Consider the following 14842-nt stretch of genomic DNA (forward strand, 5'->3'; position numbering starts at 1 on the left):
ACAGTTTGAGAGTTTCTTTAGCTACCCATACACTCACCTAGATGTCTTTTGTACAACTGGGAGTTACAGATCAAAACCGTTTACTGGACTTAGGTGTGTATACAGTTTCTCTGGATGGAAATAGCTGGATCAGAATATTCACTGGGCAGGTGTGAGACATACAGGACATGAGGGGACAAGCTGTTCCTATCTGAAAAAGAGCTGGAATCTGATAGCAGGTACAGTGAATAGTGAATATTTAAGATGTAAAATGGTTAGGTCAGGCACACAATGCCAGGCTATATTGAGGCACGGAAGTTCATTAATAAAGGAGTAGTAAAGAGTACTGTACTAGAGTAATTCACAGATGTTATCCTATACATGACAATTTATGATCTGTGAGATTTATTATGCCTCCTGTGAACAGTTTATAAAATAACAGTTTATCATCCAACCACAGCAGCATGAAAAGAACAGAATAATTATATTAATGGTTAACAGAGTTAGTGACCATGATACTCAAACTGGATGCATTTATGATTTGTGGGGACCCCAGCATCTTATCTGAACAGAAAGAACAGCCTGAGGGGGTATTTAGGTCACGCAGATTAGGAAATACAACTGGCTGGTAGAATTGCATGTTGAAAAGAAGCTGGTCTCCACTATCAGCAACCTCCTACAAGTTTTTTCCGGAATCTGAACAACACTTTATGTTGGCTGTCTTACAAGAAATGCTCCAGTCTCCTTTTACATCTTCTCAAAGAAGCAGTGCCAAGAAGTGGTGTAACTGCACGCACCTCTCCCACTGGGCTGGTTGCTTTACAAGAAGTGTTGTTCATACTGATTTTTGGCTTATGTTACTTTTCATAAGCCTCAGCATCACTAGCTCTTAACTGCAGTTCTTGTCCTGGCCACAGGGAAACATTCCCAGGTGCCTTCATTGCACACCCTAAAGGGTGCAATGCTGCACAGCCCCCCCAGCATTTTCAACAGCTTGAACTGTGGAAAAAAAAACCTCAAATTGTAAGTCTTTGCAACCTGTTGTGACCCTGTCTGAGACTAAGGTGAAGCATTGTGCTACACAGATACATGCAATTCTACTTTAAAGTTAGCCCTAGGCAAAATGTAAAGCCAACCCAAGCCACAAGGCCCTTTGCTCCCTCCTTAGCTGTACAAGAACAGCCTCAAAACCTCCCAAATGCTTTCTAACAACAAGCACAGAAGCCAAGGCCACAACTTTGCTGGATAACAAAAAATCAGCCTCAATAATAAAGCTGTTTTATGGCATTCATAACCTCCCTTCCTCTCCTCTACCCAGTAACTCTTCCATGTGGCACAGGCTATCCACGTTTCTCTTATTCCTGTATGAGAGTACCCATTAGCACCACTCCCCATTCCTAAATTCATCCCAGTCCAGACTCAATACATACCTATTAAAGGCAGAATAATTGTCTTCAGCTTATATTTAGGTTTAAATCTTTATGGGTCTACTTCAGACCTGTCTATTCTTCTCAGGTTTGCTACTCCATTATAATAAAAATAAAACATAGAAGCATTATCTTACCCATACATCCTTAGCCAACAGGGACTATAGCAACACTTGGCACTAAAAATTACTAGCATTTCTTATAAGAAGGGATTTGTTTCCTGAGCACTGGAATTAAAAACAGGTCTCACTGGCATGTCATCTGTGAAAGACTTAGGCAGCCTGCCCTGTTCCACTGATGTATCCTGCACTAAGCAAACCAGATTTTTCAGGTGCCAATCACTGAATAGCACAGCCATGGCACAGGAGGAACAATTTTTAAAAACAAGATATTTTGATTCACTTATTTTGAAAGAAAAATCCAGCACCATATCCTTTTCAAATAGGAAACAAAAAGGATATTACTTAATTAAATCTATATCCAGCGTGAATGTTAACATAAACTAGTTGGGCACAAGAGACAGGTACACTGCTTGCATTCCTATTTTACTGCTAGGAGTATCTGGAAAGTTGTAAAGAAAGTCTGTTTTGCTCTGCAGTTTGTACTTTTGGAGGTAGCCTGGAGAGGAAATAATGAATATAAAAAACCTTAGAGAACAACTGAAGCCCAGTGGTGAGTAGGTTCTGCTCTGTTGAGCTTGCCAAACCAAAAGACATACTTACATATGTGCATACAGTCATTTATGGAAGAGCCTAACTTAGAAGCCAAAAGCAAAATTACTTTATTCTCATGAAAGAGAAACCCTCATGCTCAAACTGTTCCCCATTTTCCAGACAATTAGTACTGAACTCAGAAAGATAAAAGGCATATTTCATCGGAACAGAACACCTAAGAAAATTACATGTAGCATTTTTAATTCAGCTCTTGGCAAGAGACATCTTGCTAACGCAACTAGTTTTACATTGCAATATCAATATTGCAGTGTTCTCCAGATTTAACACATTCACAGCTGACCCACAATAAAGTACCAATATACAAAGCTCTTGGCTAAGTGCTTGCAGCTGCTCCCTTAGCCACTAGCTCATTCTTATTTCTTCACTAAGAATACTGCCTTCCAGGAACAATACAGGACATTCAAACTCCAGTTCTTCTCCATTTTTACAAAGCTGAGCAATTTCCTGAATAAAATGTAAGTTTGCAATGTAACAATGCTTACAAAAAGCATTGTTTCACATTTACAGAAAGCTGACAGCTCCAAAAGATGCCAGAGAGCCTCATGAACTTTACATATCATATACTGAATATACTGAAGAGAAGGTGATCCTACTGCAGCACAATTAAAAAAAAAAGGGGGGGGGGGCGGATAGGGACATACAATACTGCCAAAATCCCCTTAAATTACTGCACAAAGCCTGTTTCAAATCACAAACATTCTTTTTCTTCTAATTTTAGATTAAAAACTATCTCAAATGTTTCAAATTCCTGGTATTTGCCTTCTGAGTGTTTAAGCCATTAGAGTGCATTTGGGTCATGTTCTGAAGCTTTGATATTAGACATATTGTTTAAATGAAAGCTGCAATTTAAGCAAAAATGATTGATGCCAGAAACATGAATTAAAGAAAAAAAGAAGTATCTCAAGTCCTTGATAGATCTAGCAATAATTACTACATGTAGAGCAGAAAATTAGTACATTTAAAACATGTATTTAGTGTTGAAGTGGGAGTTTTATTTTATTGTTCTCCTCAGCAACCTAAGGATCTAGCTCTTGGACAACTAGCTCAGGGCTTGAACCTATCCTTACAGAAGCAAGCTAAGTTTTTCAGGCAGTTAAATAAGAACAGAGTCAGTCACTAAATCCACCTACATCTACATGTCAGATTTTGCTGGAATTCTCCTTGAAACATCATAGCTAATGGAGTAACATGCATAAGCACATCAAATTTTTCTCTTAAATGGAAAACTCAAGGACTAGACTCAGCCTGCACAAGGAGAAAACACCTCATGTTAAACACAACCAAATATGTAAAACTAACAGTGGAATATGACCACATGACAGAAAAAGGAAAACAAATCTTGAAAAAAGAAAAAAATTAAAATACAGTTTCCTCTAGTATTTTAAAGCATTAAATATTATACTTTTAGCTTCACTTTAGAAAAGCATAGATCATCATAGTGACTAGTATTAAATGGATTCTACCCTCTATCAGGAAAAGTAACTTTTTCAATAGAAGAAACTTTTTTATTAAACTTTCAGCAACTAGAATCTTGCCAGCTTGTTTTTGTTTGTTTGTTTGTTTGGGGGGGGGGGGGTCTTTCATAAAGAAAGTTCTAATAAAGTGAATTTGTTATATGATTGCTGTCAATTTTTCCCCTACTGGAACGCAGAAAGTGAAGCTCTGAGACAAAACAACAGGGAACAGATTTACTCTGCTATCAGCAAATAAAGGTGCAGTGATATCAATACAAAGGTGAATTTGACTCATAACCCAGTATATTTTTACCTGCCTTTCCATCTGGTAAGAGGAATTGTACCATTCTTTGGAAGGGAATTATACAGAAGACAACAGCTGGATATTTTTAAATCTTATTCTTATGTAAATCAGACTATCAATAAGTGCTTATTATTTATGCACAGATTCTTACATTATAAAACAGCTTTTTAAAGCTTGCATACAGTGAAGATTTTACCAAATAAACAGGGTATATTTTTATAAATAGAACAGTATTTCTTTCACCTCTTCAGAAGAAATAATGGTATGTCTAAGAAATGAATAGTCTGAATATTTATTAGAATTAAAATGAGCGAAATATTACTTTTTCATTCCAGAATACCCTGGATCTACACATTTTATACACTTACATTTATCCTTCTTACAACTACATAAAATATACTATGAAATATTATATTAAAAATAAGGATCCCTCCCCCCCCGATATTTTATATCCACCTAGCAGTTCTTCATTACAGAATTCTTGAAGCCCAGTTTTTGCCCAGTTCTTATGTGTTTTTGTGGTAGTTTGAGGTTTTTTATGCACCACAGTAAAACGTTGAGAACATCGAATGTTTCCCAGTTAGGTAAAATAATTATTATTCTGATTTATACCTGGGAACTTAGATACACTAAAATTATATCTAACCTGCCCACCATTCAAAGATACAGTTTCAATACCAACCAGGCAGGTCCAACAGCCTAAAATCTGCCACAGTGGAAAGTACTTAACAAGAGAGATTGATTTCCTTCCCCCAAAACTACAGCAATGGTTGTAACTGGGAAGTACAGCACAATAAATGTTACAATACATCCAGTAAAACCTGACAATTTGAAAAATTCACCATGAAACCCTATTTCCACCCTGCATTTGTAACCCTCTAACCCTTCCAGATGCTCATAATATGTCCAGATTTACACAGATGTATAAGGGATGACAAAAGCTACAGACACATCCCCAGGTGAAGGCTGTCTATTGGAAGAGCCCAGACATACTGAAGCTTCTCAAAGAATGACTTAACTACTCAGTCAATTCTATAATTTTCATATTTTTCTTCCTTGAATCCAGAAGAAGTTCTCTCATTTAATATCAAAATTTGAACTTTGAAGCAGCCCCTTAGTATATTCCTTACACTTCCATAGGCCTATTCCTGAAAAGTTATCTGTGTATATAATCCTGCATATTGATACACTGAAATCTATAGAAATTTTAAAACCTCTGTAGACAAAATTCTATGAGGGATTAAAATGAGCAGCTAGCACATCAAATATTATAGAAAATTAAATAAAATTATCTTCAAGTAACAGTTTTCACCTAAAAATATGTTTTAAGTCAATATGATTTTCCTATTACTATCAGTGGCTAATTTCATTATTAAAATTAAGGGGGGGGGGGAAACCTACGTATTTTTCTTTGTATCTAGTTTTATTGTTTTACAGTCTAGTTACTTTAAATGTTCAAAGCATTCTAATCAGTTCCTCCTGATTAGGATAGTATTACAGGTTTTTACCAACTGAAACTACCTATTTAAAGGAAACAAAAATATTTCTTTTGGAAAAAAAATATCATCATGTGTCATTAAAGAAACATTGTGAAATAGAATGTAAACGTATGCTCAAAGCTGCCTTAGAATACTAATTTTGATTTTAAATGTCACTGTGCTTCATGCTATCCAACAGTACAATTCAGAAAATAATATAACTAAGAAAAGGGTATACTAAAAAAATTATAGATAAATAAGAAAAAAAATAAAGAAGATCCTCCATAAAAATACAAATAACTAGCTGTTTTTAACCTAGGGAGGGAAAAAAGAAAAAAAAAAAAAGCTTTGTAAAGTTTCCTTGACTTCCTAAAAACTCTGCCCCCAAGGCATGGTGTGTACTTCACATGAGGAACAGATATGAAAGCATCAGAGGGAAGGAGGAAGAGATGGAGGGAGGGAAAGAGAGATAACATATAACCCAGCAGCTATGAATTTCTAGCCAATAGGATTCTTGACAGGAATATAAATCTAACTTTCACACCAAACAACTAGAGTTTGGAATTTTCACAGAAATCCTTATTTTAGAAATCACAGGGTTATAGGTTTGCTGCTGAGATTGCACAACAGCCTATCTAACAAGTGAAAAAAAAAAATTTATCCAGAGCTATGGTGAACAGTATTCACACTTGGAATCAAGTTCCAGATTATTTATACAAAATATAATAAAGCAATAAATACAAGCAAAGCATTTAGCTGACTTAAAATAATCCTTATTGTCTAGATAATGACTGTATATATATTTTGACAATATAATATGATACTTTCAAAACAGGTTTTGAGTGTAAGGATGATTTTTACAGAGGAAATAGTTTTCTATTTTTTTTTAACATAATACGGATCTGATCAAGTTTGCATTCTTCATATGAAGTTTACAAATTAGATGGCAGTATGGGACTGGATTCAGTGATTCATGAGTGACCTATTTTTTAATGTTCTTCATCTCCTGACGTTCTCAGGGAAATAATTAAAAAACAACATTTGGCAGAAACTTCCATACATCAATGGATCACTCTCCCAAACCAAGCATCACAGTAAAATGACAAATCCTAAGCGTATCGTCTGATGACATGTACTAAAACTCTAAATCTGTGGTTATCAGCTTTCCTTAGGATATCCAGTGATCTTAACAATGAGTCTCTAGTACTGAAATTTTATCCTAGATAGTCTCCTAATACGTTCAAAGTGTCTATAACTGGAACTGGTCTCTTTCTACATGTGTTGTCATAAACTAGATAGTCTACGTAGCCTTTTTTTTAATTTTTTTTTTTTTTAAGACCAGAGTTAGGAAAGGATTTAAGAGCAGAAATTCAATTTTTATGCTAATATTTGTGCCTATGAACCCAACAGATGTGAAGCTCACAATCCGAAATGTGATCACAGCCAAAAACAATTTGAAAATTGCTCTGCAGAGTTTATTCCATCCAAAAGAAACCATTTGGAATACCAAATGCTTTAACACCATAGCTTGCCCTGTGTAAGCCTTTGGTCTATGTAAGAATCTAGGAAGGGGAATGTATTACATGTGCAAAACCTGGGATTTTCAGTCTGAAATTGCAATTTTAAGTTTACTTTTGAAAAGTCAAAATTCAGATCTCCATTTTCTCCATTTAGTGGAATTGTTGTAACTCTTCACCAGCACAGGAAAATCCACCACCAGGAAACCTTTTCTCTTCTAGTTCAGTAAATGGGATAAAAGAACCTTTTATGACAGACAAACTCAGGACAGCAGACTGATATGGCTGAGCAGCACAACCGACCATAGGAGACAAAAGTTCCAAATCAGAGTGGAGAAAACAATGATGAAACAGACACAAGACAAATGGAAAGCAATACCAAAATAGGTATGTGAAATACAGACTGGGGAAAAGCTCTATAAAGAGTGCCTTAGGCTAAATGGTAGTTGCTGGAGGACAAGAATTATGAACAAACTGTTTCCTGTAGTTCCAGTGTTATGATGTACAGAGGAGTGGATTTCTGTGCCCCCTCACCCCATTCTTTGTAAATAGGTAGAATGGCATCAACGTATGTCCATAGCGCACTGGTAATCAAACCACTCGTTAACATCTAGAACTGATTAAGTGTTTGGACATAAAAAGAGGAAAAAATAACTTCTCAGTTAAGACTTAATTCAGAGTTTAAAGATATTATCACTCTGCAGCTTTTGTCATGATAAAAATTCATAATTTAGTCCTAATCGTGGCTTCCCATCTCAGCCTGAGAGCCTCCAATGAGCTAGACTAAAGGTCCTAGCGGTACTACTGAAACTGTACCTGCCAGCACAGCTCTTTCTCACGAATATACACATAGCCTCTGCAGCAGATATTTTTGTTTCTTGACTATTTATCAAGCAAAGCATTAAGGGTAGGATTCAAGCCAGTTTATTAGGTGTATCAAAGGTGAATTCACAAATCCTGTGAAAGAATATGCCTTGTGGCAGGCAGAACATAACCTTCTGGCACTTCTCCCTGCTGGAGAGGAGTAAGCTGTATTTATGCCTTTTCCCCGGTTCCAACCAACACTGCTAAGACAATTTTGGGGCCAGATACTATTGAAAATAAATATAACTGTGAAAAGAATAAGGTTCCTATTGGATAATGCAGTGTACAGGAGAGAATGAACTGAAACATGTTTAAATATACAGCTATTCATAGTTGACTTTAATGTGTTATTTCTCCTACTTGACAAGTTACTCCACTTCAGTAGCTCTTCATTCTTAGTCCTCCCATTTGTTATGCTTTATCTTAAGCTGCGAGCTCTTCCTCTAAACAAACCCAATAAGCTATTCCAGTACAAAACAAGATACACTAATTGTACTTTCCATGACAGGTCTACACATTCCTCTGTTCTATATTTAATAATAAGGGAAAATGTCTAAAATGTGCACCTTAATGTGTTTCTAAAACTCTAAAAATCTAATCACTGTAGATTCTGATCAAGATATGTGACAAATGTACTGAATATAATTACCAATTTCACAGATATTTTTTATTTACTGTAATTTTAAAAAAATCCTAAAAAAAGGGAAGACAACTACATGTAATTCTCCAGTGACTTCTTTTTATGGGATACTTTTTAAAATCTGTAGTGTCTGCAAAGTATTATTAATATTTGTGATGTAATTCTTTAACAAAAGACTAATATTGAAATTTCCTAAGAAATGTAGGGAACACTAGATTCATCACTAAAACATTGTCAGGTCAATCACAAAATCCAAGAACAAAAGCAAAACAAAACCAGGAAAAAGTGATTAGGCATGAATTGCAATAACTTTGAGCTACATTTAATTGTACTCACAGTTGACACTGGTCTCCTTTGATTCCCTTAGTTGTGCAGAAACATTTTCCTGTTTGCATGTGACAAATATTTGCATGTCCACTGCACGTGCAAGCTATAAAATCAAGAAGGAAAAGTGAGATTTCATCATCCATATTTTACTTTATAACTAAAAGAATTTTCATGGATTTTAATACTTCGTCCTGAACACATTTCCTACAAGCTGTATTAAAAAAAATATATATGTATTACTACTCAAATTATAAGCTTCTTTGAGGAACATTTCACTAGCACATAATTTAGTTTATTTTCTGTAGAGTTAAGAACTATGCATGTGTCATCTGGGGCTCTGCTCCACACCTTAACAGAAGTTTGAGAATAGCCATTAAAGTCTACCATTTCAATGTGCAATACAGGAAATTACTAACAATACATCTTTTCTATACAAGCTGAAATTCTGACCAATGGCAAAAGCAATGGCAAAACTCCATTAGTTTCAAATATCTAATTAAAGAAAGTATTATTGCAGATGTTTGGTAAAATGTCTAATATAATTGGAACTCTTGCTTTTGACAAAAGCTAACAAAAAGAAAACTTTGAAACCATTTGAACAAAGGCGGAGTTAATACTACAATTATGGTCCACAGCAAGAATATTCCAGAAGCAAAAAACAGGCACCTTGAAAAGCTCGTGAAATTTGAACTGGAGGAGAATCACAGAAACATCATCATCACTCCTATTTAAACTCAGTGCCTAAAGTAAATCTCTCCACAGTGGTCTGCTCACTGCCACTCTTGCTGCCTGATTGATTCTCACCTCAAAACAAACCTTCTTGTTCCCAGTTCCTGAGCTTTCTTTTTGCTTCTCCCTCCCACGTTTATATGAATGGCTACCTTGTTTAGACAGGCCTCCCTCTTTTCTAACCAAAGCTTAATAACTTCCCTCTGGTAAATGTGTCAATAAGTTCCCACCTCATACTGGAATAACTACCTGCTAATATTCACACTACATTTAAAGTCTTTATTTAATACAAAATAACTCTGAACCTACCTCGATGTTCATACTATGCTTTCGCTGAAGTTTTATCTTAGTCATAATTAAAAGACTTAATAGGTGGGCTCCTGCCTGGGAACAGATATGATACTAAGTGGTGACCTGTATATAATAAAAGTTTATTTTCCCCTTTATAATCCTAATATTGAATTTCTATCAGAGGGATTGAGTTTTAATGTTCCTATTCTACTGATAAGGAATAACACACAAGGAATACTTCTGTGACAGTGTCCCATACCATACACACTCTAACCTCTCTGCCCCAGCCTAAGACAAATAGGGAAAAAGGTAATATAACAGCCAGACTAGAACCACAATTAAACCTAAGATATTATTGACAGACTACTTCCAAGTCAGGTATTCTATGGTTTGTTCAGCCTTCAGAACTTGTTAAATAGACAGCTGAAGCGGAAGGAGCAATTCTTACTAAAGAGGTATGTACTAGAGATTCAAACTGTCTGCAAGAAACACATACCAGCAATTCCTACGCAGCATATAGTTATGCTTGACATTCTTCTCTTTCATAATACGGCTTGTAACAACATTTCTGAAAAACACCTACAGTTACCACAGAGTGCTAAATTTTGTAATTTTGCTATGATCTTGACACTCTACAATAAATGTTCATTGAAGTGCTGCTACTATATAATCACTTATGTTTTCCTAAATCCATTCACGATTTCCCCTCTACATTTATGGAATGATTATTTAGGCACTTTAAACTGGAAAAGCCTCTTCTCAAAAGTTAATTTTAAATGTGTAAATCTTTGCTATACTTTCAGTGAAAAACAAAAGAATATATTCTTAACAGCTTATTCAGCTTATGGTTAAATGCACTTAACAGTGATGCACCATTACAAGACAGCACAAAAGTTATAAAGGAGCTAAAAGGCTGAATTCCAAATCATATTCCAAAAGCTATCAATATATTGACAAATACAGAATCTATTGCCAACCAACCTTAATTTTTACTCCCATAGTTATTGCTCACTTTAATAGGAAGATCACAAATGTGAAAGTAGACTTCCTTTACTTGAGTAGCTTTTATTTAGTAGAAGTATTTAAACACTAAGTTATAAAAGCCTTTGGACACTATGCATCTTTATCATCTTCTTGAAGAAACAAATGGGGGGGGTAAGATGGATTACACAGTAAAAGTAACAGACGTAGCCATATGAGACTTTGTGGAAGGGCAAAACCATTTCCTTTGGCAGCTCAGACATGACTTGTATACCCAGTCCATGGAATTACTGGTAAATCAAACTTCTCAGTACCATTTATCCCCAGGGACATCTAAATCAAATCAACACCTATATAGTGCACTTTACTGTACTATATGCTTACTCACACAGCAATCCACAGATGAACTCCTCTCCAATCAACCAGATATCTCCTTCCATTTAAACTGCACCAAATTTTAGTCACTGCACTCTGTCTTTGGAGTTTCCTGGATTTATACTGGAAAATCATTAAATAACATAAACATTTGATGGTATTTTCCCATGGACTCACGTCTAAATTTTAACCTGTGTGTATTCATAGCACACACAAATACAGGATACATTCATAGTTTGGTCTCTCTCAACAAAAACACCACCATGGCTGCTCTACCTCACCTGCATTTTCACAACAGATATGAAGCTTCAATAGCGCTAAGATCAGTATGGTTGGAAAAGGAGAAGAAAAGAGTTCAGAAGACTCAGAACCTTGTCTTTTGGATTCCTCGTCAATGAAAAAGCTGATTCTGACAAGTCTAGCAGCTCGTTTTCTTCTACTAAAAGATGAAGAGAAATTACTCTCATTGATCAAGTTGCTAGTAATTTAACTGTTCCCTGGACGATACCTTGAAAAAGGACATCAAGAGATAATCACTTCTGCATTATTTTAAAAATCTCATCTGGACAAATTTTATTTAACAGCAGTGAATATGCATATTTTAATTAATCTCAGGCTTGCAAGTCTGTGATGAAAAATGGATTCCTAACCAATCTGTGGACCTCTATCTGGGGAGAAACTCAAAAAACAAAATACATATCAGCCATCCCTGCTGTTACTGAAGCAAATGTGAATATATGTTATCAAAGAAATGCAACAGCAGAAGCAGGACGGTATTAGAGTACATTCAGTGGAAAAAATTTTAGATGCCATTATCTTTGTGCCTCACTGCAGGTTTTTTCCATTGGCCTATTTCCGAATAACACAAAAGAAATTACAAGCTTTGAATATGAAGTATGTTTACTAATGAATAAACTGCAACTTAAAGCTACCTTTGATTGCAAAAAAACAGAAGATTTACATTCTTCAGTTACCTCAATATTTCCATATTTTCTTTAATATTTTCTACTTGTTTTTCTCTGCTTAACCATTCTCAGTGAATGGTTTCTCTTCTTATAGTACTATAAGTAGACAGTTAAAACTGTAGCTAGAGTAGTATCCTTTGCAGTCTAATGCTAGTAGAAATATGTTAAATCTTGGAATCGGCTTTAAAAGCATATTTTGTACCAATCATTCTCAGCTGGTAGAAGTCAGCACAAGAGAAGCAATTTATATTTTCCCTTTTTTTTTTTTTTTTTTTTTGAGGTCCCACCCCTCTCCACCCCCATACATTTGTTTTCAAGGAATCAGGCTTAAGTTCCAGCAGCAGCCACTGCAGCTAAAGCCTATATTAAGTAACTTCGTTTTTCTTCCAAAAAAAGAACAGTTATTATCTTTAATGTTGATCTAAAGAAATGCTTAACATGATTTTTCTTTGTAAGAACACCCTAAAGCTGAAGGAAAAGGAAATAAGAGTTAAGAGTTAAAACAAAAGCTATGCTTAATACTTCACATTTTAAATGCTTCTCTCTTTTTCTGCTTCCCCCCTCCCCCTCCCCGTATTTAATAAAAGCTTTAAGAGTTTGAGTAGAACTGCATGGTGGTAAGCAGAGATTTTGGACTGAAAATCCCAGGCTCAGACTACTTAATGCTAGGTGGTGGGAGGTTCACATTATCGCTTTTGATTTTCTGGGCCTGTCTCCCCCATCTTCATTAACATATACGAGACACCGTCAAGGAAAATTTCTGAGATCTCATTTTTGTACTTCAGTGTTCTCCTACCACATTGTCTTTTCTGTGGCTGTGTATGAAGTTTGGTAAGCCATCCCACTGAGATTCTCAGCCAGTAAAGACAGTTTCAGCTTCTGCACCACTCAAGCGCATTTTACCAAGTTTCAGCATCTTTTAACTGATTTTTCTCCCATTTAGTTTCCATATCCTTCAGTGTGGATTTTTGATAGACACTATTCTTTCACATATCCAGTTAGGCACAGTGTGAATCTTTTGCACTGTCGCATCCCTCAAGTGATGTTAGGTTGACAGCAACATATTCTTTATCATGATTATGCTTTAAATAATGTCCAATTCTTAAGATGAATTATTTTATTTGGGACACTGACAGTGGGCTTAAAATTAGAGGATGAAGCATTTGAAAATTAGAGGGTTAAGACAAATTAAATATAAGCAGAAACAGTCTTTATGCTTTTGGCTAGGGATATTGCATCCCTAACAGAAAGATAGAAACAAATAGAAAGATAACAACACTTACAAGCCCAGTAGGGAAAGATTCTCTAAACCTGATCTTTTTAAAATTTAAAATATACTCTTCATTTTTGGTTTTTTTTTTTAAGAACTCTCGAGTCAATTTTTGGTCCTATCCTCAAAAAAACCACACCACCAGCATAGAAAACTAGCCTCACCAATGCCATTATACCTTTTGCTGAGTACTGCCATATGAACAATAGTACAAGGCTGTTAGAGACATGATTGTCTACAGGGTACATCAGATTCAGATTCTACTGCTGTGTGACATATTCCAGCACTCATAGCAGCATAATACTCAAACATTTTCAAGAGGTTACAATGACACTAATCCTCTCTCAAATCTTCCCTGACAGTCATCAATGCAGAGAATAGCTTGAAATCCTGCTTTAACTTTATAGCAAGTTTAATATACAATAACATCCTAACAGTCTTATTAAATTCTGTTCACATTCTCTGTTTCCTCCTAATTTAAGTACTCATATTCAGTATTCAAAATTCAGAAATGAATGTCTGCAAATCAACTCGTTAAAATGAAATATACAGAATATACAATTCTGCATCCCGAAACACTACCGACTTTAAATAATAACAGTAAGTTAATTCCAGGAGATGTATTTGCAATGAGATAATCACACCTCTAGGATACAACAGGGATTGATAGTATATCATGGCTCCTTTTCCCTCATGGGAAAGTAGTACATCTGTCATTCTCTATTTCATAATTCACACAGTGCTAACAGTTTTTATTATAAGGACAAGCTTAAGTCTCAAAATAAATGCCAGCTTCTGCTGGATTTCACAACCTTCTATTAGGCAAGAATTATCATTAGCCTTACACCTTCCAAAATAAATTGCAGTACATAGAACACAGAAAAACTTGTTACCAATGCTCATAGTTCACTCAAAGATACAAGAAGAGATGGGAATTAGAATTGTCACAATTTTGTGTGTGAAAAGCTCAGGCACAGAATATAGACAGATACATTTTAATTCAAAATACATTGTACAACTCTGATAGAGACTTTATTTCATGTTGCAGATTCCTGCCCAAACACATGTACATTCTTTAAATCAACTTTCAAAATCTATATAAATTATATGACATGTATATTTTTAAAAAATCATATCAGCTACAAAAATTCTTCTTGCAAGTAAGACAGGAAGCTTTAGATGCAGTATTTTGGAACGATTCATTCACCCCCATCATGACTAAGAAACATGAGGTAAGGTCACAAAACTATATAAACTGCCTCCAGGTTGAGCTTTATTAATGAGTTCTGATCACTTTTATGTTCTAGGTATAGATACATCTTAAAAATTCAATCCTCTGAAGATGCTGGAAACAATCCCTTAGATTGACTGGCAACATTTAAAGTTAATGTCTCATTAACATCAAGTATTTTAGCACAGATAATGAGTGAACTTTTGTAACAAATCTCCCAGTTATCCCCCTCCTACCATGTTTTGGTTTGTATCATACTCCATGTCCATGAACTTA

At 35.3% G+C, this 14842-nt stretch overlaps 1 protein-coding gene across 1 annotated transcript in view; it reads right to left on the reverse strand.

Moving 5' to 3' along the window:
• Window positions 1–14842, reverse strand: part of ATRNL1 (attractin-like 1) — a 536085-nt gene that overhangs the window by 352541 nt on the left and 168702 nt on the right. Inside the window, exon 20 of the mRNA XM_010564713.1 lies at window positions 8734–8827. Coding sequence (XP_010563015.1) covers window positions 8734–8827 — 94 coding nt within the window. The remainder of the gene's footprint in view (window positions 1–8733; window positions 8828–14842) is intronic.

This window comes from Haliaeetus leucocephalus, unplaced genomic scaffold, assembly GCF_000737465.1.
Source record: "Haliaeetus leucocephalus isolate CR32 unplaced genomic scaffold, Haliaeetus_leucocephalus-4.0 Scaffold184, whole genome shotgun sequence".
Lineage (NCBI taxonomy): Eukaryota > Metazoa > Chordata > Aves > Accipitriformes > Accipitridae > Haliaeetus > Haliaeetus leucocephalus.